The sequence below is a fragment of the Chelonoidis abingdonii genome, chromosome 26, assembly GCF_003597395.2.
Source record: "Chelonoidis abingdonii isolate Lonesome George chromosome 26, CheloAbing_2.0, whole genome shotgun sequence".
Classification (NCBI taxonomy): domain Eukaryota; kingdom Metazoa; phylum Chordata; order Testudines; family Testudinidae; genus Chelonoidis; species Chelonoidis abingdonii.
Window position 1 is genome coordinate 455,926 of NC_133794.1, and position 23,887 is coordinate 479,812.

At 48.8% G+C, this 23,887-nt stretch overlaps 1 protein-coding gene across 1 annotated transcript in view; it reads left to right on the forward strand.

The window, feature by feature from the left end:
- LOC142045986 (adhesion G protein-coupled receptor E3-like) overlaps positions 1 to 23,887 on the forward strand; it is a 197,033-nt gene that overhangs the window by 83,004 nt on the left and 90,142 nt on the right. Inside the window, 4 exon segments of the mRNA XM_075061223.1 lie at positions 3,374 to 3,384; positions 12,615 to 12,632; positions 15,827 to 15,841; positions 16,743 to 16,757. Coding sequence (XP_074917324.1) covers positions 3,374 to 3,384; positions 12,615 to 12,632; positions 15,827 to 15,841; positions 16,743 to 16,757 — 59 coding nt within the window.

The window sequence follows — 23,887 nt, forward strand, 5'->3', positions numbered from 1 at the left end:
CACATTCTTCTGTTCTCCGCATCAGCTCTAGTTACAGGCCTATCTATTCTTCTCAGTAAGGAGAATCCAATCACGTAGACCTGCCTTTTCCTGGTGATGGTGCAATTCTCTGATCTATCTCCTGTTCCCTCTGGTTGCAAGTCCTCTCAATTCCTATTGTCCCTTGCAATCCTCCACAACCCATCCCGTATCATCCTGGGGCTCATATTTGGTGGTGTTGTCTCCATTGACTCTTCGCCTCTTCCTATATGACTAGTTGCTCTTCTCTTCTTCCTTGCCCTCTCACATGCCATGCCCCTTCATTTTCCAACTCTGCAAACCTGTTCCTGAGCTCTATTTCTCCTTCACTGGCCCGTCTTTTCCTCTGCCTGGTTCTCTTAGTCACATGCTTCCACTGTCTTCACCAAGCAGTCTCTCCTCAGAGTTCTTTGGTCCCGCTTCCATCTGCAAGTCTGAGCTTTTCCCTTCAGTCTCCTCACGTCTCTGCTCCATCATCTGCTCAAATCCCTTTCTAAACTCAATCAGAGTTTCTACCTGCATCTCCAATCCTCGTATCTTTTCTTCCATCAGCTTTATCAGGCGGCACTTCATGCAGACAAAACCCTCCAGGATCATGTACGTACCGCAGTTTCCACATCCAGTCATCGTCATTGTGTCTTCCACTCAGGACCAGCGCTAGGGTTTCTCACGCCCTAGGCGCACGGCCATTTCGCCGCCCCTGGCGTTGATCCCGCGGCTCCGGTGGAGCTGCCGCAGGCATTCCTGCGGAGGGTCCGTTGGTCCGTGGCTCCGGTGGAGCTGCCACAGTCATGCCTGCGGGCAGTCCATGGGAGCCACGCGAGCAGCCGACCATCCGCAGGCAAGACTGCGGTAGCTCCACTGGAGCTCCGGACAAGCGGACCCTCCACAGGCACCACTGCGGCAGGTGCACCGGAGCCGCCTGCCGCCCCCCCTGGCAAAATGCCGCCCCCCGAATAATCCTGGCGCCCTAGGCGATTGCCTAGGCTGCCTAAATGGTAGCGCCGGCCCTGCTTCCACTGCTTGGGTTACCAGCACTTCTGCCTCTGTCATAGCCTTCCCAACTAAGTCCTTTTAGTCCGGGAAACACAAACCAAAACAGCACAACTCACAGCAAAGCAAACCCCCAACAAGCACCAAAACACTGCCAGAACACCATACACTCCCTTCTCTAGCCTGTCTGTTCCTCTGCCTGCCTCTTCTAGTCTTCCCTGCAAACTTCCACTCAAATTCCCCTGTTTACAGCTCTGTTTGCTGGCTCCTGTGCTGATACAACTGTCTGTGCCGCTGCCTGACTGGCTGGCTACCTTTATAAGACCCCTAATCAGAGAGGCCCCATCCCTTAATCAGGGCTCAGCTTCTCTCTCAGCACACTGCCTCTACCAGCCTTTACAAATACAAATACAAACACAAATACCTTCTCCTCCAACAGAAATCCCACTCAAATTCCCCTCTTTACAGCTCTGGTTGCTGACTCCTGTGCCGCTGCAGCTGTCTGTACAGAGTGAGAATGAAAGAGAGAGAGAGAGAGAACCTTTTATTAAACACACATAAGAAACATATAAATAAAATAACAATTTAAAAAGTTAAATCAAACTTTCATTTAATAGGTTTCCTTTATTTCCTTTTTAGTTATATAGGGCCAGATCCTCAGCTAGTGTAAATCAGGGCACCACTGACTACAACAGACCTTTGCTGATTTACAACAGATGAGGATTCTGCACATTACCCCCAGCTGACATCCCACTTGGCTCTTTATAGAGAGATTCAGCAACATCGTATCTCCCAATAAACATTTTATCCTCACTCCCAGGGCTGATCTACACTGGGGTGGGGGGATCGATCTAAGATACATAACTTCAGCTACGTGAATAGCATAGCTGAAGTCAAATTATCTTAGATCGATTTACCTCGGGTCCTCACAGTGCGGGATCGACGTCTGAGACTCCCCCGTCGACTCCGCTACGACTGTTCGCACTGGTGGAGATCCGGAGTCGAGGGGAACACGTTCAGGGATCGATACATCGCGTCTAGTTGAGACGCGATATATTGATCCCTGAGAAATTGATTGCTACCTGCCGGTAAGGCGGGTAGTCTAGACGTACCCCCAGAGCTCTTTCTCTGCCCTGAGTGGAAACAAAATTAAGGCCAAATGTAATACAGCTTCTCAAATTTCCACTAGCTGAGAATCTGGCTGTCTAGCTTCAGGCCCTTTAATATGATCAGTGAGGGGAGATATTGTGAAATGCTGGGCCTCCTTCTCCTGTCCCTTACACCATATGACCAGCATTGATTTCAATGCATTTCTCCTGATTTACACTGATGTATGTGAGAAGAGAATCAGGCCCATCATTCTTAAGCTCAATGGGAGCTGGTGGCAGGGCTGGATTTAGGGGCAGGTGACCCAGGAAACCACCTGGGTGCCAGGCTTGGGGGGCACCAGGCTCGGGGTGCTGTTTTTGTTATTAGCAACAAAAGGGAAACCAGAATGTTTGAAGTAAAATGTTTCAAGTATTCCGTATGTTGATTCATTTTTCACCAGCCTCCTAGAATGTTCTGGACTTTTCTTTACAGGAACTCTTGGAACCTTCCAGATTTTCTGAGAACTATGTTTTCCTCCAGCCTCCTAGAATGTGTCGCTAGCATATACGGAGCAGGGCATCACCTAGAGTTGGCAACTGTCTAACCGCACGAAGCTGAACATCCTGTCCCCGCCCAGGGCCGGCTGTAGATTTTTTGCTGCCCCAAGCAAAAAAGTTTTGGCTGCCCCCTGTGCCAGCCCTGGGCTCCTCGCCACAACCCCCTGCTGCCCCAGCCCTGGGCTCTCCCCCACCACCTGCACACTCCTTCCGCCACAGCCCTGGGTCACTGGTAACTCACTCCCAGTGCAGGTCATTCAGCAGGAATTTTAGATGTGCACAGAACACAGACAGGATTGGGTCCCATATGGTTACAGAACTGCAGTAAAGTGGAACGATTTTCAGCTTGTGTGATTAGAGGATATCTGGATGCTTATTATAAGACTGTCCTCCATAAACGAAGAAAAGTTGAGGTGCCCTTATTATTATTCTTTTGTTCCACTCTGTCTGTCTATGGGGAATTTGCCAATGTAGTATCACTGTCTTCCTTTTAAACAAACAAACAAACAAACAAACAAACAAAAGGCAATGGCTGTTGAAAGTAGCAATTCCAGTCCTAATAACCACTGGGAAGCATTTCTTGCTCAATTTTATCCTACTTTTTCTACAGAAAGTTACAGTGGATCAGTATATTTGATTTGGGAGAAATGAAGTAACAGCTGCCCAAACTGAGCTTGAGCACTCCTGAATTTTGAGGTGTTCAAATCTGAAGGCAGGTGCTGGGTGTGTGGTGGGGGGGGGCTGTGGGCTCCACGGGGGAGCACAGCAGCACGTATGCAGCAGCGTGTCTGGAGCTGCGTGGAGCCAGACACGCTGGTCTGAGTGGCACGGTAAGGGGGTTGGGGGGGTAAGGGGGTGGGGATTCGGGGGGGGCAGTCAAGGAACAGAGAGGGGGGGTTGGATGGGGTGGCAGTCGGAGGGCAGTCAGGGGCAGGGAGAAGGGGGGTTGATGGGGCAGAGTTTCAGGGGGGCAGTCAGGGGACAGGCAGCGTTGGATAGGCATGGAGTCCCAGGGGTTGTCAGGGGACAGGTAGGGTGGGTCCTAGGGGGGAAGTTGGGGGGTCTCAGGAGGGGCAGTTGGGGACAAGGAGAGGGGGCTTCCAGATAGGGGATGGGGTCCCAAAGGGCAGTGTAAGGGCAGGGGTCCCCGGAGGGGGCAAATCAGGGACAGGGAGCAGGGGGGTTGGATGGGTTGGGTTTCTGTGGGGGCAGTCGGAGGGAGTGGATAGTGGCAGGCTGGGGCTACTCTCCCTCCCCGTGGAGTGACCTGTTTTTTGAATGTTAAAATATGGTATTCCTACCATTCACAGTGCTACTCTCCACTCACAGCAGGCTGCAGCATGAGGTCACCCTCCTTCCTTTCCAGTTGGTAGTGGCCAAGGGAATGCTGGGAAATGTAGTTCTTGCTGTGCTCCAGGGCTGGCTCTATAGGCAGGGAGCTAACCAAGGAACTACAGCTCCCAGGGCCCCCTGTTGGTTCTCAGCTCCCATGCTGGATCCCTGCCACTCTTGCAAATGGACTGCCCCAAGCATGTGCTTGCTTTGCTGGTGCCTGGAGCCCCCCCTATGCTCGCCCCTTCCTCAAGTTCCTGTCCCTTCTGGAAGGGCCTGTCCCCACTCATTAAAGCTCCAGTGCGTCCAGATCTCACTTTTCCCTACTCTCACTCATTTTCACTGGGCTGGGGAAGGGAGTTGTGGTGGGGGATGGGATGAGGATTCCAGGGTGGGGCCAGAAATCAGAGGTTCAGTATGTGGAAGGAGGCTCCAGACTAGGGGATGGGGTTGGGGTGCAGGAGAGTGCTCCAGCTGGGGGTGTGGGCTCTGGGGTGGGGCTGGGGGTGAGGGGTTTGGGATGCAAGAGGGGGCTCTGGGCTGGGGCCAAAGGGTTTGGAGTGCAGGAACAGACTCAGGGCTGGGCCGAGGTTTGGGGTCCAGGAGGTGGTTCAGGCTCCATCTGGGGTTGTGGGCTCAGGTTGGGGCCTGGGATGAGGAGTTTGGGGTGCAGAAGGGAGTTCCAGGTTGGGGTCAAGGCACTGGAGTGTGGGAGGAGGCTCAGGGCTAAGGCAGGGCATTGGAGTAAGGGAGGGTATGTGGGGTGCAGGCTTCGGAAGGGAGTTTGGTTGCGGGAGGGCGTTCCTACCTGAGGCAGGGGGTTGGGATGCGGGTGAGTGTTCGGGATCTGGGAGGGAATTAGAATGCAAAAAGGGGTTTTGGCCTGGGGCAGGGGGTTGGGGTGCAGGTGACGGTGTGGGGTCTGGGAGGGAGTTAGGGTGCAGAAGAGGGTTCCAACTTGGGGCAGGGGGTTCAGGGTGGGGGCTCTGGCCGGGCGGCGCTTACCTCAGGCAGTTCCCATTCAGTGGCACAGCAGGGCTAAGACAGGCTCCCTGCCTACCCTGGCTCCATGCTGCTCCGGAGAGTGGCCGGCATGTTCGGCACCTAGGCAGAGGCGCAGCCAGGTGGCTCTACGCGTTGTGCGCTAACCCCACCCACAGGCACCACCCCCACAGCTCGCATCAGCCACATTTCCCAGCCAATGGGAGCTGCAGAGCTGGTGCTGGGAGCAGCGAAAGCACTCGAAGCTTCGCTGATCACCGCTGCGCCTAGGGGCTGGACATGCCAACTGCATCTGGGGAGCTGTGAAGAGCCAGGGCAGGCAGGGATCCTGCCTTAGCCCCACTTTGCCACCAACCAGATTTTTTAACTGCCGGGTCTGCGGTGCTGTCCAGAGCCACCAGGGTCCCTTTTCAAATGGGCATTCCAGTCGAAAACCAGATGCTTGGCAATCCCAGTATCACCAGTTAGTCTTATGAGACAGAGATAAATCATGCATCAAATTCATGAAATGGATGACAAATGCAGTAAAAAATAAGGTATTTAAAAGTTTAACAAATGGCGGGGGGAGGGGCACACTCCATTTGGTCTAGGGTCAGCCCTGTCTGCCAGTCCTCAATGCCTTTCAGGATTTAGCTCCATTTGTAGGATTTGCCAGTGCTTCTACTTTCTTCATGAAATTGATCATAATCTCATTATTACAGAATTGCAAACGAAAATTAACAGATTCTAAAAGGGAAGCTGCCAAAAGGACGGACCCAGAGTTACTGCTACTTCATTCTCCCTCACTCCAGGTACTGCAGTCCAGTAGAGGAATTCTCCAGCTACCACTTTCTGGGCCCACCTCTAGCTTTTCAGTATGGTCTAGTGACACTATTAAAAGACCTCTCAGTGGGACATGGCAGCAGAAAGAGGTTCTTGTCCACCATGGGACAGAGTGTGAGCAGACTAAAACTAGAACACCCTGAGGAGTGACAGAGGGAGTGAATGAATAAACAAACACAGAGAAGGAGGAATTATCCCTGACACCCAAACTTTCCTCTTCTCAAAATTCTGGGTCTTCCTTTCAGGGCCTGTTTAGAACCTGAGCTGTACCCACCCCTTTGGGCATTCCGCTACTCCTAATAACCCAGATGCAGTGAACCCCCACATTAGAGTCCAGATAATGCTGCTGAGAGCTGCCAAGCCAATATCAGCTTCATTGTAGACACTGTATATTCAACTCACTTATTACGGGCACAGAAACGTTAACACAAGGCATTATGTTTCACTAACCAGAGAACTTACCAATTCTGTTTGTCCTCTGGGCGCTTGCTGGTGGTAGAGACCAGAACAGTCCAAGGAGGAAGAATACTTGAGAGAAAATGAACAAAACTTGTTTAAAATCTAAGGTATGGCAATAAACAACACAGGGAGATATTACTAAATAAAGGAATCTAAGCACCTTTGTATGAGTCTGACCCTAATCTCAGTTACACTGGTGTAAATTTGGAATGACTCCATTGGTTTACTTTTATTGGAGTTAACCTGGATTTATCCTGGGATTTAGCAGATCAGAATTAAGATCAGGGCACTGAACCTGATTGATGTGCGGAGAATGGAAGCTAGGCACCGGATTTTTTCATTCTAGTTTCATCCTCTGATGCTCTGCAGGGGGCAGCTGGGAGGCTGGAGTCTGAGTGGCTTCTCAGTGCCTTGGGGCAGGGTGTCATGGATTCACAGGGTCTGATCTATGCTGCAGCCTGTAACCAGTCCCTTTGGAGAGATCCCTGTAGAGGTGCTGGGCCCCAAGGAGCTACTTAGTTCCACAGGGCAGAGCCGTGGCCTCCAAAACTAGGCCTTTGGGTGCCAGCCACCCCCGTCATTTTCCATGGCTCCCTGTAGTAAGTCCAGCAGAGCTAGACTCCAGTGGGAGGTTTGTTCTTTACTCCTTCAAGGAACAAGGCTCTCAGTGAGTATTGCAGTAATGCCAGACAGCCTTTTCAAAACAAGATAAGAATGTATTAGCCACCTGGCCTCCAGAATCTGACAGACCTTACTTTAACATAGAGAGGTAGAGGTTAGGACATCGTCCATGCTGACCAATGCCAGGGATGCCATGGGCCAAGCTGCTGTAGGAACAAACTATCTTTGCTCTCTCTCGCCGCCTCTGTTCATGTAGTTCCAGGTGTGTTTCCTGTGTCTTTGAAAGCTCAGCTCTAAATCCAGCCACCTGTCACCTTTCCTCTTTGTTCTCCCACTCAGGGCATTTGGTTTCCTGCCCTGCAAGGGGCCGGGAAATCTACTTCCTCTCAGATGTTGGTCACTAGGAGTGAATGTCCCAGACACTGGGGTTTCCGTTGTCTTTTCCAGACCCTCCATTCACATATGTAGATTTTCTTTACTTAGTTTGTTAATAACTCTGGTCTCCAACCAGACTGCAGAGTCAAATACCACATCATGTCCCTTTATGCTCAATGCACAGAAATGCAAAGGCCAAAGGGAAACTGAAGCATGCACAGGAATCATAAATCATTACCAAAATTCACACAATTACCACACAGGGCTTTCCCTCTTTGCCCTTGGGAATTTGAGTTCTCTCATTTGTTCCTCATGGGTCAGCAAGCCTAATGCTAGCAAGGAAGCAAACAAATGCCCTAGAGAGGGGCAACATGCACAGTAAGTTTGTAGGAGAGCATGTATCTTGCTAATCTCTTTAGCCAACAGTTGGTGCTGCAGCTGCTCTCTGTCCACCTGTGAAGCCCAATTGGTAACAGAATGTCCATCTACACTGCACAGCAGACTGCAGCAGCAAGGCTCAGAACCCAGCTCGACACACTCGGGCTCATGGGACTGTGCTAAAAGTAGCTGCGTACACAGAGCTTCTAAGTTGTGGCTTGGACGAGAGGTCAGACTCTGAAGTCTGGGGTGGGGATGGGCCTCAGCTGGTCCACACCACAACTTAAAAGTGCTGTCTACACAGCTATTTTTATCATGGTAGCACAAGCCTGAGTCTGTCAAGGCAGGATTGGAGGGTCCCTGCCACAGGCTGTGTAGATGTACCCTGATAGGCCAGGGAACCTCCAAAGTACCAGAGACAGAACCCTTCTAACTTCCCCTCCCTGGCATCTCCAATAAGTTGCCAGCTGGCTGCTTCCAGCTATTCAGAGGATAGCGGCTTGCCTGCCACACTCTCCCATACATCATTGCTCTGTCATCACTCACTCAGTTCTACTTACTTGGAGGGAATGCGAAGCCTCGGCGTCCCATGGCTGCTCAGAAGACAAGCTCTGGGATTCTCACCCTGGCAGCTTCCTTATTAACCAGAAACAAGACCAAAAGCAAAAGTGACACACACTCAGTCACAGCATCTTTCTCTTTAGTCCCCTTGTCTTTGGAAACAGAGTCTTTGGGCTAAGCTCATCTCACTGAAGTCAGTAACTGATCCCACTAAGAGAAGGGGCCCTTTATTATTTATCTTCCCTAACCCCTGCAGTGTGCTGGGTGCCCTCACAGGGCAACAGGGAATCAGACAGTCTTTACGCCGCAGTTTACACTCTCATGGGAGATCTGACACACCAGGTGAGAGTTGCATACAATTGGTGCTGAAATAAGCTGAGAAAACAAGGGCTACAAAACTAAGATCTGATGGTTTCTTATCTGTAACACTTGTCCACTTCCTGCCCAGCTCTAGGAGCTGCCACCTGATGTTTCAAGACTACCTCTGCTCCTGTTTTCCCTGCCAGCTCAGGACCCCAGCACCCTGGCTTGCTGAGCCAGACACTCCCATATGCTCCAACAAAGACCTAGGGTCTGAACTACTTGCCCCAAAGCTGCAGGTTTACCTGAAAACAGCTCACAGAAGTGTGTTTGTCTTTAGCACTCAGATATCCAACTCCCAATGGGTCTAAACCGAAATAAATCTATTTTACCCTGTATAAAGCTTATGCTCATAAATTGTCCGTCCTCTATAACACTGATAGAGAGATATGCACAGTTGTTTGCTCCCCCAGGCATTAATACACACTCTGAGTTAATTAATACGTAAAAAGTGGTTTTATTAAATACAGAATGTAGGACTTAAGTGGTTCCAAGCAGTAACAGACAGAACAAACTAAGTCACCAAGCAAAATAAAATAAAATGTGCGAATATATGTCTAATCAAACCAAAATCAGATAATCCACCCTCAGAGATTGCTTCAGTAAGTTTTTTCCTCAGACTGACTCCTTCTAGGCCTGGGCACAATTCTTTCCCCTGGTACAGTTCTTGTTCCAGTTCAGGCGGTAGCTAGGGGATTCTTCCTGATGGCTCCTCTCCTCCCTTTGTTCTCTTCCACCCATTAATATATCTTTTGCATAAGGAGGGAATCCTTTGTCCCTCTCTGGGTTCCCACACCCTCCTTCTCAATGGAAAGACACCAGGTTAAAGATGAATTCCAGTTCAGGCGACAGGATCACATGTCACTGCAAGACTTCATTACCCACTTGCCAGCACACATGTATACAGGAAGATTTACAGGTAAAACAGAGCCATATGCAAACAATGGTCCCGGTTAATGGTTCCAAGATTCCAAACCACCAGTAATGGCCCACACGTTGCATAATTACAATAGGCCCTCAGAGTTATATTTCATATTTCTAGTTTCAGATGCAAGAGTGGTACATTTATACAAATAGGATGATCACACTCAGTAGATTATAAGCTTTGTAATGAAACTTTACAAAAGACCTTTTGCATGAGACATATTCCAGTTACATTATATTCACTCATTACCATATTTTTATAAAACCATATAGACTGCACAACTTAACATAAGAATCTACTACAACTGCACACTAGAGAAGAATATCCTTTAGCTAAAGGGCTACAAGGCTCAGGCTTTTAGTGCAGAAGATTCTAGGTACGATCCCTGCTGATGACCCACAGTGGATAAATCACTAAATTCATTCTATACTACAGCCCAACAGCCACCTCTCTCTCTCTCTTTCACACTCTCTCTCTCTCTCTCATACACATCCCTACCTCAGCAAGAGTCTCATTTCACATGTACAAAACGGAAAATGAGTGCCTAGAAAGGATGAATGACTGCTTTTTCTACAGAAAAGGATCTGGGGGTTAGAGTGGATCACAAACAAAAAACTAAATCAACAATGTACTGCTGTTGCAAAAAAAAAAAAAGAAAAAAGAAAAGCAAACATAATTCTGGGGTATATTAGCAGGAGTGTTGTAAGCAAGACATGAGAAATAATTCTTCCACTCTACTCAACACTGATGAGGCCTCAAATGGGCACCACATTTCAGGAAAGATGTGAACAAACTGGAGAAAATCCAGAAGAGAGCAACAAAAATGATGAAAGTTCTAGAAAACATGAGAAAAGATTGAAAAAACTGGGGATGTCTAGTCTGAAGAAGACCGGAGGGTTTGGGGGAGTGGGAATGGTGGGGAGACACACATGATAACAGTCTTGAAGTACATAAAGAGGAGGGTGATATATTGGTCTTCTTAACTACTAAGGACAGGATAAGAAGCAATAGGCTTAAATTGCAACAAGGTAGTTTTAGGTTGGACATTAGGAAAAGCTTCCTAACTCTAAGGTTAGTTAAGCCCTGAAACTAATTACCTAGGGAGCTGTGGAATCTCCATCACTGGATGTTTTTAAGAAGAGGTTAGATAAACGCCTGTCAGGTTGGCCTAGATAGTATTTAGTCCTACCTTAGTTCAGGGGACTGGACTAGAAGACCTCTCGAGGTCCCTTCAAGTCCTACATTTCTATGATTCATCACTTCTGACTTCAAAGGCTTCTAGGGCTGTGAAGGCAGTGTGACGTTCTGTACCTCATGGGAAAACTCTGCACCCTCATGTTCATTCTTATAAAGTGATTGTGTGGTATCCAATGCATATTTTGTCATGTTGATTGTTCTTGGAAGGCTCATGATGCACTGAGCATTGTTGTTATAGTAATGTTATAGGCTGTAATTTAATGTAGGCGGTTCACACCTCCTCAGGGCATGTATGGGACAAACCCAGCCCAGCCTCACAGGAAAAAACGACACTGGCCTAGAACAACAAAGGATCTGTTGGACTCTCGAGTGAGTCGCCCCCCTTCCTTTGGTCAGTTTGGCACTGCGATGAGGTAATGCTCACCTGACTCTGAAGTGGAGGGCAAAGCCAAGAGTGAAAAAAGAACATGATAAAGGGAGAGACGTTTGCCATGCTCTTCCTCTCTCTTCCACCTCCATCAACGCACATCACCACCAAGCGACTGAAGCACTGATCAAAGGGGAGAGCCTGGCTGAAGGGCAACCAGCCAGACTGTGGTGAGAAGCATCTAAGTATGTAAGGGCATTGAAAGTGCTAAGATCAGCTTAGAATGTGTTTTGCTTTTATTTCATTTGACCAAATCCAACTTGTTTTGCTTTGACTTATAATCACTTAAAATCTTTGTAGTTAATAAATCTGTTTGTTTATTCTTCCTGAAGCAGTGTGTTTGGTTTGAAGCGTGTCAGAGATTCTCCTTGGAATAACAAGCCTGGTACATATCAATTTCTTTGTTACACTGACAAACTTATATAAGCTTGCAGCATCAGGCGGGCATAACTGGACACCGCAAGACAGAGGTTCCTAGGGTTGTGTCAGGGACCGGAGATACTGGCTAGTGTCATTCGGTTGCACAATCCAAGGAGCAGCTCACATGCCAGAAGCTGTGTGTGAACAGCCCAGAAGTGGGGGTTCTCACAGCAGAGCAGGGTAACGCTGGCTCCCAGAGTCGAGGATTGGAGTGACCTAGCAGACCAGTCCAGATAACACCGGAGAAACGTCACAGTTGTGCAGTGAGCAGCGTTGCATGTGCAGCTTGTTACTACAAGCGAAGTTCACACTTTAAGCACTGATATTTGTGATTTTAACTGAGTCTTATGTGCAGTGGCTAAGGACAGTCAGGATGAGGTCACAGTTTTGTTATTTTCTGTGTGTTTATTTTGAGTGAAGAAATAAACACAAGAAAGCAGAAAAATGACTACCAGTGAGGCAGCTACAAAACTAGAGCTGGCCAGACTGGAAGCAGCAGAGAAGGCAAAGGACCATGAGTTTCAAATGCGGCAGGCAGAAATGAGGCTCAAAGAAGCAGCTGCGGCCAGGGAAACTATGGAGGCAGAGGCAGCCAGGGAGGCAGCCAGAGAGGAGGCTGCACACAGAAGAGCCATGGTAGAAAAAGAGAAAGAGCGGGAAGAAAAAGAAAATGAGAGAGAGAGAGAGAGTGCAAAACCACCAACTGGACCTGTAAGAGAAGCAGAACCAGAACTCCCCGATCCCAACAACTCTCATCACTCCAAAAATCCACGAATGGGAACGCTTACGTCCTGCATACAGTGAAGAGGATGATATTGCTGAATATCTCACCGCCTTCGAAAGGCTGTGTGTAATACATGACAGACCTGATGATAAGAGAGTTCCTACCCTGATGGCAAAATTAACTGCTAAAGCTCAAAATGTATTCAACGGGATGCTTTAGACTATTGTAAATTTAAAGATACTGTTTTGCGAAGTTTTCAGATTACCCCTGAAACATATAGAGTTAAATTTTAGGAATCTTAAGAGGGTGTAGCAGAGTGGCTATCTGCTCTGGCCCTGAAGGGGTTAAAAACAGCCCAGATAAGGGGCTGGGGCCGGAGAAAGCAGCCTTTTGGGCTGGGCTGATTGGGGGAAGTGGCAGCAGCTGGGGCCATGCCCCAAACTGAGCCACAGGGCCTAATAAGAAGGCCAGGGAAGCCAAGGGAAAACAGTCTTCCTCTGCCTGTAGAGGGAGAAGGGCCTAGCTGCTGAGAAAGCAGACAAGGTACCTAGAGTAAAGCAGTGCTGGGGAAAGGCTGGGGAGCTCCTGCCTGGAAAGCCCCAGGCTGTGGCCTAGGATTAGGCCAAGAGGTACTGGGGTTGTAGGGTGCAACCCAGGGGTGGGCCAAGGCAGCAGGTCCAAACCCCTTTGCTGATGATGAGTGGCTGACACTGCAGTCTGCCCCAGGGTGTGGGGCTAAACAATGACTGGCAGTAACCAAGACCCTGAAGCAAAGTGGGGATAGAGGGTGGGGGGTTCCCAGGATGGGGAAACCCCAAAGAGAAAGGGGTTACTGCTGGGGGGGGGCAGAACCCCATGTAAAAGGGCACCGGGGTCCAGGGAGGGACACAGGGCCAGAGCAGAGGACAGGCAGATCACCGGCCTGCAGAGGGTGCTCCTGGCTGCAAACTGAGCTAATTCCCGGAAGCAACCAGCAGGAGGTGCTGCGGGGGTGAGTGTGGCTAGTTTACAGAGGGCTATTGGTATGAGTAATAGGGAATATGTAAACAAAATGAAAGATTTGCTGGGGAAATGGGGTGGGGGTAAAGAGGTGGCAAGTTTTGAAGGAATGCTTGATCTTATTGCTCAAGAGCATTTTCTAGGCATATGTAAGGCTGATGTAAAGCAGAGTGTATGGGACAAAGATATAAAGTCTGTGGATGAGATGGCTTTTTTTTTTTTTTTTTTTTTTAGCTGATGCCTTTGTACAGACTCAGGCCTCTATTGAGGGCAGACCACAGAAAAAGGGGTTTAAAACTGGGGGGAGGGGAGGATTGCATTTTGCCCCTGGGAAGAAAGAAGAGGGTCGGGAGCCTAAACGTGTTATAGAATCTGGCTGTTATCTCTACCTGCTTGCAAATTTCCCCCAGAGGGATTGCAATTCCCTTTAACAAAAACAATGAGGAGTTCTTGTGTCACTTTAGGGACTAATGAATTTAGTTGAGCATAAGCTTTCGTGAGCTATAACCCACTATCAGATATATCTGATGGAGTAGGTTATAGCCCATGAAATCTTATGCCCAAATAAATTTGTTAGTCTGTAAGGTGCCACAAGGACTCTTCCTTGTTTTTGCTGATACAGACTAACACAGCTACCCCTCTGAAATCAATTCTCTTGAATATATTCATCGTTCAACATTATCCATGGAATAATTTGCTCAATGTTCAGTTCTCAAGCTGTTTTAATTGGTTGCTTAAATCACCCATTTTATTTCAAACTCTTAAATTCTGATGCCTAAGTTCCCTACAGTTAGTATTTTGATACTCACTTTCCACTAAAGCTGTGCGGGGTGGGGGAGATGCAACAACAAAATTGTTCAAAACTTTTCTGTACTTATTCAATGAAATTTTGAAATAGAGAAAATTTCAGCCAGCTACATAGTTGCTCAAAAACTATAAAAACTTTGACATTTTTTTTCTCCCTACATTCCCCCTCCCCCATTTGTTGAAATTCAAAATGTTCTTGATTCTTCCCCAACTCCTTTTGTTTGGTTAAATGCATTTGTGATAAATGAACAGGGGTAGCTCTCATTTATGGCCAGCCAGCCAGTTAGCTATAAAGTCCCTTTTGGTGGCTGTTCTGCTCGCTTTACCTGTAAAGGGTTAAAATCCCCCAGGTGAAGGAAAGGGAGTGGGCACCTGATGAAAAGAGCCAATGGGAAGGCTAGAACTTTTTAAAATGGGGGGGGGGAACTTCCCCTTTGTGTCTCTTGCTCTTTCTCCGGGAAAGAGGGGAACAGGGAGCAGTTATGCTATGAGACGTTTTAAGCCAGGTATGATCATAATTCATCAGATCGTACCTAGAACTACTTCTTTGAAACTCCCAGATGCATAAGTAGATCAGGAATGTTTAGAAAGATGCAGTTCGGGTTATTTCTGTTTATTTCTTATGGCTAATGGACCCTTCTATGCTAACCCCAGATGTTCTTGTTTGCTTGTAACCTTGAAGCTGAACCCCCAAGAAAGCTAGTTTGGGTGCTTAATTTCTGGAATCTAGCAAAAGCCTAAGTTCCAGATATATCTCTTTTGTTTTTTAATAATATTTACCCTTTTTAAGAACAGGATTGGCTTTTTGGTGTCTAAGAGGTTTGTGTGTATGTTTAATTCGCTGGTGGCAACAGCTAATTTCCTTTCTTTTCTTTCTCAGCTCTTCCTGGAGGGGTGAACGGGTGAAAGGGCTTGAGGGTATCTCACAGGAAGGAACTCCCAAGTGTCTTCCTGGGTTCCAAAAGGGGTTTTGCATTTGGATGCTGGAAGTGTTTACCAAGCCAAGGTCAGAGAGAAGCTGTAACCTTGAGAGTTTAATACAAGCCTGGAGTGGCCAGTATTAATTTTGTAAATCCTAGCGGGCTCCCAACCTCTGCACATGAAGTGCCAGAGTGTGGAATCAGCCTTGACCATGTTTTGACAAAACTTTGAAAAAAGGCAACCAGCTCTATTGTCTGCTGGTGTTCAAAATTGCCACCTTCAAGTCTGTCACTGAGTGGTTAGAGAGGTTGAAGTGTTCTCCTACTGGTTTTTGAATGTTATATTGCTGATGTCAGATTTGTGTCCATTTAGTCTTTTGCATAGACTGTCCAGTTTGGACAATACTCACCAGCAACCGCACACCATACAACGTAAACACTGACCCAGGAACCTATCCTTGCAACAAAGCCCGATGCCAATTCTGTCCACATTCCTATTCAAGTGACATCATAGGACCTAATCCCATCAGCTATGCCATCATGGGCTCATTCACCTGCACATCAACATGATATATGCCATCATGTGCCAGCAATGCCCCTCTGCCATGTACATTGTCCAAACTGGACAGTCTCTATGCAAAAGACTAAATGGACACAAATCTGATGTCAGGAATCATAACATTCAAAAACCAGTAGGAGAACACTTCAACCTCTCTAACCACTCAGTGACAGACTTGAAGGTGGCAATTTTGCAACAAAAAACTTCAAAAACAGACTCCAAAGAGACTGCTGAACTTGAATTAATATGCAAATTAAATACAATTAACTTAGTTTAAACAGACTGGGAATGGTTGGGTCATTACACTAGTTGAATCTATTTCCCTATGTTAAGTTCTCCTTGCACCTTCTATAGGTCATCTCAATTATCACTTCAAAGGTTGTTTTCTCCTGCTGACAATAGCTCATCTCAATTGATTGGATTCTTCCAGTTGGTATGCATACGTCCAGCTTTTCATGTTCTCTGTATGTATAAATATCTCCTGTCTTGTGTTTCATTCTGTGCATCCAAAGAAGTGAGCTGTAACTCACAAAAGCTTATGCTGAAATAAATTTTTTAGTCTCTAAGGTGCCACATTTGCTCCTGTTCTTTTTGCAGATACAGACTAACATGGCTGCTACTCTGACACTACTGTTGTTACTCAAGCTAGCTTTCATCTCCTCAGTGCAGTGCAGACATTCCCTGAATGTCACAGGGGCTATAGTCAGCAGTAGCAGGACCTGCGTGTGCTGCTAGCTATGCTTACTTCAAGATTTAGCTAGATCAAAGCTACAAGGTCTAGCTAAAGCAGCAGAGAATCCTGTGGAACCTTATAGACTAACAGATGTTTTGGAGCTGAGCTTTCGTGGGTGAATACCCACTTAGTCAGACACAAGGTCTAGCTAGATCAGCAGTTCTCAAACTGTGGGTCAGGACCCCAAAGTGGGTTGCAACCCCATTTTAATGGTGTCACCAGGGCTGGCATTACAGTTGCTGCCATCTGGGGCCCATAGGCAAAGCCCTGGGTGGCAGAGCTCAAGTGAAGGGCTGAAGCCCTTGGGCTTTGGCCCCTGCACTCAGGGCAGTGGGGCTCAGATTGGCTCAGGCTTAGGTCCCTGTTCCTGGGATCATGTAATAATTTTTGTTGCCTGAAAGGGGTCACAGATGGACCACTATTCCTGCCTCCTGATTGCAGTGTAGACATTCCCTGTGTCACAGGACCCATATGCAGCAGTAGCAGGACCTGGGTGTGTTTCTAGCTATCTTTCTGTAGAAAGAGGGATGCAGGCAGGAGAGTTTGAAGGAGAGTTGGCCTCACGAAGACTGATGGTATGGGTAGGGCAGAAGACCAGAAGCTGCAAACTTGGGAGTGGGCAAGGAGTCATTTCCTGAAAATACAAGGAGAGGAGTGTTTTTAAGATCTTCTTTCCCCATAGAAGACCACTAGAGGTAGGATGTCTTCCAGATCCCTAATAGAAATCTTTGTGCTCCACCACTGAGCAATGAGGAGTGGATGGGAGAGTCCTGTATAACCAGAGCCGAAACTAACTAGGGCACACAGGGAAAGACCTGTCTCAGCCTCAAAACATGCAGTGCTAGGAGAATGAAAAAACATTCAGACCCAGGCCCCTAAGCAATATCAGAGGAGGAGACCTGAAAGAAAAAAATCCAGTGTCTGGGCCTTAGTCTCCTGTCATTCACATTGGGTTGTTACTGGAAACACTCCTGCTCTTATTTACACTGGTATAAATCTGAATTACCTCAGTGACCCCAGAGTAACTTCATTGTCTTCAAAAGATTTGCCCAAATATAAATGATTAGACAAGGCCTTAGTTCCATACTGGGAAGCATTTGCTGTTATAACTATTTTAAGGAATCTGAGAGACTCCTTAGAATGGTACCCATAGTATGTAGCTAGGGCTGCCAATGTTTTAATAGCACAAAACTGAACACCCTAGCCCCAACCACTGCCCTGCCTCTTCTCCAAGGCCCTGCCTCTCTTTCATTCCATGCCCCCCCCTCTCTGTCACTCACTCTCCCCCACCCTCACTCACTCATTTTCACCAGGCTGGGACAGGGAGTTGGAGTGGAGGAGGGGGTGAGGGCTCCAGCTGGGGATGTGGGCTCTGGGCTCTGGGACAGGGCCAGAAATGAGGGATTTGGGGTGTGGGAGGGAGCTCCAGGCTGGGCCCAGGGGTTGGATGTGGGAGTTGGTGGGAACTCCAGCTGGAGATGCAGGCTCTGGGGTGGGGCCAGGGATGAGTGGTTTGGGGTGAAGGAGGGAGTTTTGGGGTGGGCTGGGGGCTGAGAGTTTTGGCTGGGGGTGCAGACTCTGGGGTTGGGCTATGGATGAGGAGTTTGGGGTGCAGGAGGGGGCTCGGGGCTGAGGAGTTCGGAGTGCAGGAAGAAATTCTGAGCTGGGGCAGCGGGTTGGGGTATGGGAGGAGTATGGGATGCTGGCTCCAGGAGGGAGTTTGAGTGCAGGAGGGGAACAGGGCTGGGGCAGGCAGTTGGGGTGTGGGAGAAGGTGCGGTGTGTGGGCTCCAGGAAAAAGTTTGGATGCAGTGGGGGCTCAGGGCTAGGGCAAGGGGCTACGTTTGGGAGAGCGTGAGAAGTGCAGGCTCCAGGCAGCACTCACCTCAGGTGGCTCCAGGGAAGCAGTGATATGTTTCTATGGCTCCCAGGCAGAGCCACAACCAGGTGGCTCTGCACACTACCTTTGCCCACAGGTGCTGCGCCCACAGCTCCAATTGGCTGCAGTTCCTAGGAGCTGAGGAACATTTCGGCCACTTCTGGGGAACCTTGTGGATCTGGGCAGGTAGCCTGTCTTAACGCCGTGCTGTCAACTGGGCTTTTAGGGACTGAGGCAGTAGTGCTGACTGGAGCCACCGGGGTTTCTTTTCAACTGGATATTCTGGTTAAAAACCGAATGCCTGGCAACCCTATATGTAGTGCTTCTCTCAGATTATTTCCTCTTCAGCCATAATGGTCACAGTGGGACAAGAGGCTTAACAGAAAACCAAAAAACCTGTTGTTTGTATTCCAGCAATGTAGAAATGTCCAGAGATCTGGACCCTGTTGTGCTGGGTGCTATACACGGGTAATAAGAAATAGTTCCTGCCCAAAAGAGCTTACGATGTAAAGAGATAAGACACAAAGTATGGGTTATCCCCATTTTACAGATGGGGAACTGAGACAAAGTGAAGTGACTTGTCCACACAGGGAGTCAATGGCAGAGCTGGGAATTGAGTCCTGGTCTAGTGCCTTAACCACAAGATCGTAACTCCTCACTACATACATTTTTAATACTCAAATCCTATACATGAGCTAGTGTTTCTTAGAGAATGAGGGAATCTTACAATCTTTAAATAACCCTGAAACAAGGCAAGGTTCAGGACAAGACAGTCTTCCATCCCAGTCGTGAGAAACAGGACAGGTCAGATTTATAGTAACTCCTCACTTAACATTGTAGTTATGTTCCTGAAAAATGCAACTTTAAGCAAAATGTTAAGCAACTCCAATTTCCCTATAAGAATTCATGTGGGGGGGAGGGGGATAGGTTCCAGGGACTTTTTTTTGCCAGACAAGACTATATTATATACACACACATAGAATATCAGTGTCGGAAGGGACCTCAGGACGTTATCTAGTCCAACCCCCTGCTTTTGAAGCAGGACCAGTCCCCAGACAGATTTTTACCTCAGTTCCCTAAATGGCCCCCTCAAGGACTGAACTCACAACCTTGGGTTTAGCTCAAACCACTGAGCTATCTCTCCCCCACAGTATAAGTTTTTAACAGACAATATAATACTGTACACAGCAATGATTGTGAATCTTGGTTGAGGTGCTTGAGTCAGAGGGTGGGATATTTCCCAGGGAATGCCTTGCTGCTAAATAATGAACTAGCACTTGGCTGAGCCTCAAGGGTTAAAACATTGCTGTTAATGTAGCCTCACACTCTGAGGCAGTATGACTGGAGGGAGGGGAGACAGCATGGCAGAGAGAGAGACACACACACTGCCCCTTTAAATACCCTGACCCCACTCTAAGTACATTGCCTTTTTCAGTAGATTAGTAAATTGAGAGAGCAGCTGCTGCCAGCAAGCTCCCTACATCCTGAGCCCTGTCATATCCCCCCTACCCCGCTCTGTGGAAATAAAGAGCGGGGGGAGGGGGAAACCCTGATATTAGCACCCCCTCTTCCCCCCACCTCTGCACAGCAAGCAGGAGGCTCCCGGGACCAGGACAAGGCAGTTGGGGAGGGATAGGTGAACTGCCCAGCAATTGGTAGCCTGCTGAGCAGCTGCCACACAAGGAACTTAGGGGGGCTGCTGGCCCACCATGGTGCCAAGCCCGCACTGGTTAGTTCCAATCGGCTGCTCTTCCTGCAAGCAGTGGACAAGGCAGGCAACTGCCAAGCAATGTTATACAGGAGCATTGCACAACTTTAAACGAGCATGTGCCCTAACTGATCAGCAATGTAACAACGTTAACTGGATGACTTGAAGTGAGGAGTTCCTGTATTGTTTGCTCGAGCTCAATTTACCTAGTATTTCAGTATCGGAGGAGTAGCCGTGTTAGGCTGGATCTATAAAAGCAGCAAAGAGTCCTGTGGCACTTATAGACTAACAGACGTATTGGAGCATGAGCTTTCGTGGGGCAATATCACTTTGTCAGATGCATGCATGAAGTGGGTATTCACCCATGAAAGCTCATGCTCCAATAGGTCTGTTAATCTATAAGGTGCCACAGGACTAGTATTCCAGATTATTCTGTATTAGCCACATGTCCTCTTCATTATTTGTCACTCCCCGATTTTATTGTCAGCTGCAAATTTTATCAGTGATGATTTTGTTTATTTCAGGCCACTGATCAAAATGGTAAATTGCATAAGGCCAAGAACAGATTCCTACAGGATCCCTTAGAAACACACCTGTTTGATGATTATTCCTCATTTATAACATTAAGACCTATCTGATATCTAGCTTTTAATTTATGCCAGGTTAATTTTATTTATTTCATTCTATTTTTTTAACCAAAATGTTCTGCATTGCCGGATCAAACACCTTTTATCAACCAAACTTGTAATCTCATCAAAAAAGACATCATTAGTTTGACAAGATCTGTTTCCCAGAAACCTATCTTGATTGGTATTAATTATATTATCCTCCTTTAATTCTCTATTAATTGAGTCCTGAATCACCCACTCCATCATTTTTCCCAGGAACAATGTCACACGTCTCATTTACCCTTTTAAAATATTGGCACAATATTAGCTTTTTTCCAGTCTTTTGGAACCTCCCCAGTATTCCAGACCTTACTGAAAATCAACATTAATGGTCCAGCAAGATCCTCAGCAAGCTCTTCTAAAACTCTTAGATGAAAGTAATCTGGATGTACTGATTTTAAAATGCCTAATTTGAGGAGTTACTGCTTTATATCCCCAAAGATACTAGTGAAATGGAAAGAGTGCTATCATCATATGATGACACTACGTCATCTCCTTTTTTCCCTAACACAGAACAGAAATATTTATTTAAAACTTCTGCCTTTTCTGCATTACTACTGATAATTCTACCATTTCCATCTAGTAATGGACCCATGCAATTTGCTACAAGGCAAATGCCTGTTATATCCATGGAGGGGATTTTAATCACAGTAGCCCCATAATCAGCTCGCCCTTACTCCACTTTGTACCATGGGTCTCTTCTATGGAGGTGTAAATCTGTTGGCTTCTATGGAGTCACACCAGATTTACACTAGCATAACCAAGATGGTGATTCCATGACCACCACTCCCAAGAGGAGGAGATGGGTGGTGGTGGTCGAGAACTCCCTCCTTGGGAGACCGACTCATCCATCTGCCGACTAGACTGGGAGACTCAGGAAGTGTGCTGCTTGCCTGGAGCTAGAATCCAGGATGTGATGGACTGTTCGCAAAAAATGATCAAGACCTCGGACCTCTACCCCTTCCTACTTCTCCATGTTGGCACCAATGATACTGCCAAGAATGACCTTAGGTGCATGTACACGAATGCAAGAAGCCTGGGAAACAAGCAGGAAGAACTGGAAGTCCTGGCACAGTCAAGGAACTACAATGTGACTGGAAAAACAGAAACTTGGTGCTGTAGTTCACATGAGTGGAGCAATGTCATGGATTGGTATAAACAGTTCAGGAAAGACAGTTATGGGAGGAAAGGTGAAGGAATTGCATTGTACTTAAGAATGCCGTATGATTGCTCAGAGCTCCAGTTTGAAACTGGAGAAAAGCCTTGTAACCAGGCCCCTTCCTCACCCCCTTGCTGCAGCTCACCGCTGTCTCAGTAAAGGACTCTGAGACTTCTGGATGCAACACCCGTGGCTTTTTATTCTCACACAGTTCCCTCCACCAGTGATTCTATTTACAGCTGTACAGGGTTTTTCCTCCTCTTCCCTTTACAGAGAGTCTACCCCAGCCTGGACACTGTCATGCCTCTGGCTGTTCTCTCCCCGCCCCCACCCCTTCTCTGGCTGCCAGCCAGCCTGCCTTTATGGCCCTTGAGCCTGCAGGCCCACAGGTGCAGCCCATTCAGAGGCCACGCACCAGGCTTCTCCCCAGCCCCAATCCATTCTACCTGATTGGGGCTGGCTGAGCAGGGGCTAATTAGCTGCTTTTGCAGCAGCACCCTGCTACATACCTCCCCCCTTAAGCCGGTGCCAGGCCTGGTCGCCCCCAGCCTCTCTTCCCTCGGCTCGGGATGTTTCTAGGCGCTGGGGCCGCCTGCCCCGTGGAGAGGCCCCCAGGACCAACCCTCTGGGGCTTCGGCACACCCCACCCACAAAAGGCACATTGGGGAGGGGGTAGGGCACCCCACAGGTCCACGGCCACCCAGAGGTCTTCACACCATTCGCAAGGCTGGACTGGCCGCTCCAAAGGCTCCTCCTCCCATGCCCCTGGAGTTGTTGACTCTGAGCCCCCTGCCCCGAGTCGACCCCCCGCTTCCGGGCCAGACCCTTCACCTCCATGCTGTGGGGCCTCCCCGGGAGGGGGTCGGTACCGGTTAATCTCCCCCCAGGCAGGGCCTCCCCGGAGTCCGGTCCCGGAAGCTCGCTGACCCTTCCAGCATTCCCTCGGGCGTTTGCCCTCTTGGCTTTTTGATCCAGGCTCTTTCACGCGGTTCCTCTGGAGGTGGAGGTCCGCCCCTTGCTCCGGGCCCACTTCCCTCAGGGTCCTGCTCCCCCCTTTCAGGGTTCTCTTTCCCTTTTTTGATGGTCGCTTCCCTCTGGCCGCCCTTCCCTCTAGGGGAAAGCGCCAGTCCTGCCCTAAGAGCACAGGGTAAGCTAACCCTTCCAGTACCCCCACCCGCTTCCAGGCAAACCGCCCGTTTACTTCAAGTGGTACCTGGGCCACAGGACAATACTCCCTATCCCCGTGGATGCATTCAACACACATCTGTTTCCCGGGGATAAGCCAATGCGGCTTCACTAAGTTCCTCTGTACAAAGGAGCAGGCAGAGGCCGTGTCCACCAAACCCCGGTGGGGCTTTCTCCCTACCCTCACCGGGACTGTGTCCAATGCATGCCTCCCTTTCCGTGTCGCACTCCAGGCCCAGCCACAAAAGTCTGCCGCCCCACACTCCATCACCGGGCAGTCCCAACTTTTGTGTCCCAGCTTCCCGCACCGCCAACATACGAACTGCCCTGGGCAGCTAGGGGTCCCCTTGGGCTCCTCCTGTCGCTTGTCCAGCGGCTTCACCCCACCATGTTCACGGGGCTTCCTGGCCCCCGCCGGATCCCGCAGGGCTCGAGGCTCCCTTGCTGGGAAGTCAGCCTCCGCATATTCCTCAGTCCTTTGGACTGCCGCTTCCAGAGTAGCCGGCTGGTGTCGCCGCACCCATACCCGCACACTGTCTGGGAGGCCCTGCAAAAACTGCTCAAGGACCACCTGGTCCATTGTCTGGCCCACTGTGTGGGCATCGGGCCTCAACCATCGGGTTGCCCAGTCCATTAGCTTCTGCGCAAAGGCCCGGGGTCGCACACGCCCTGCCCACCGGGCTGTCCGAAATTTCTGGCGGTATTTCTCCGCTGACAGTCCGAGGCAGTCCAAAATCGCTGCCTTCACGGCCTCATAATCCCTGGCTTGGGTCTCTGTCAGGACCATATATGCAGCCTGCGCCTCCCCGGTGAGATAAGGGCCCAGCCGCAGGGCCCATGTAGTCCCGGTCCCAACCGGCGCCTAGGGCCACCCGTTCAAAAGTGCCCAAAAAGGCATAGGGGTCATCAGCGGGGGCCATTTTACAAAGGCTGAGGCCTGGGGTCCGGGTACCATCCCCCACAGCAGGACTCACCACTTTCTGCAGGAGCTGTTGCTGCATCACTGACTGC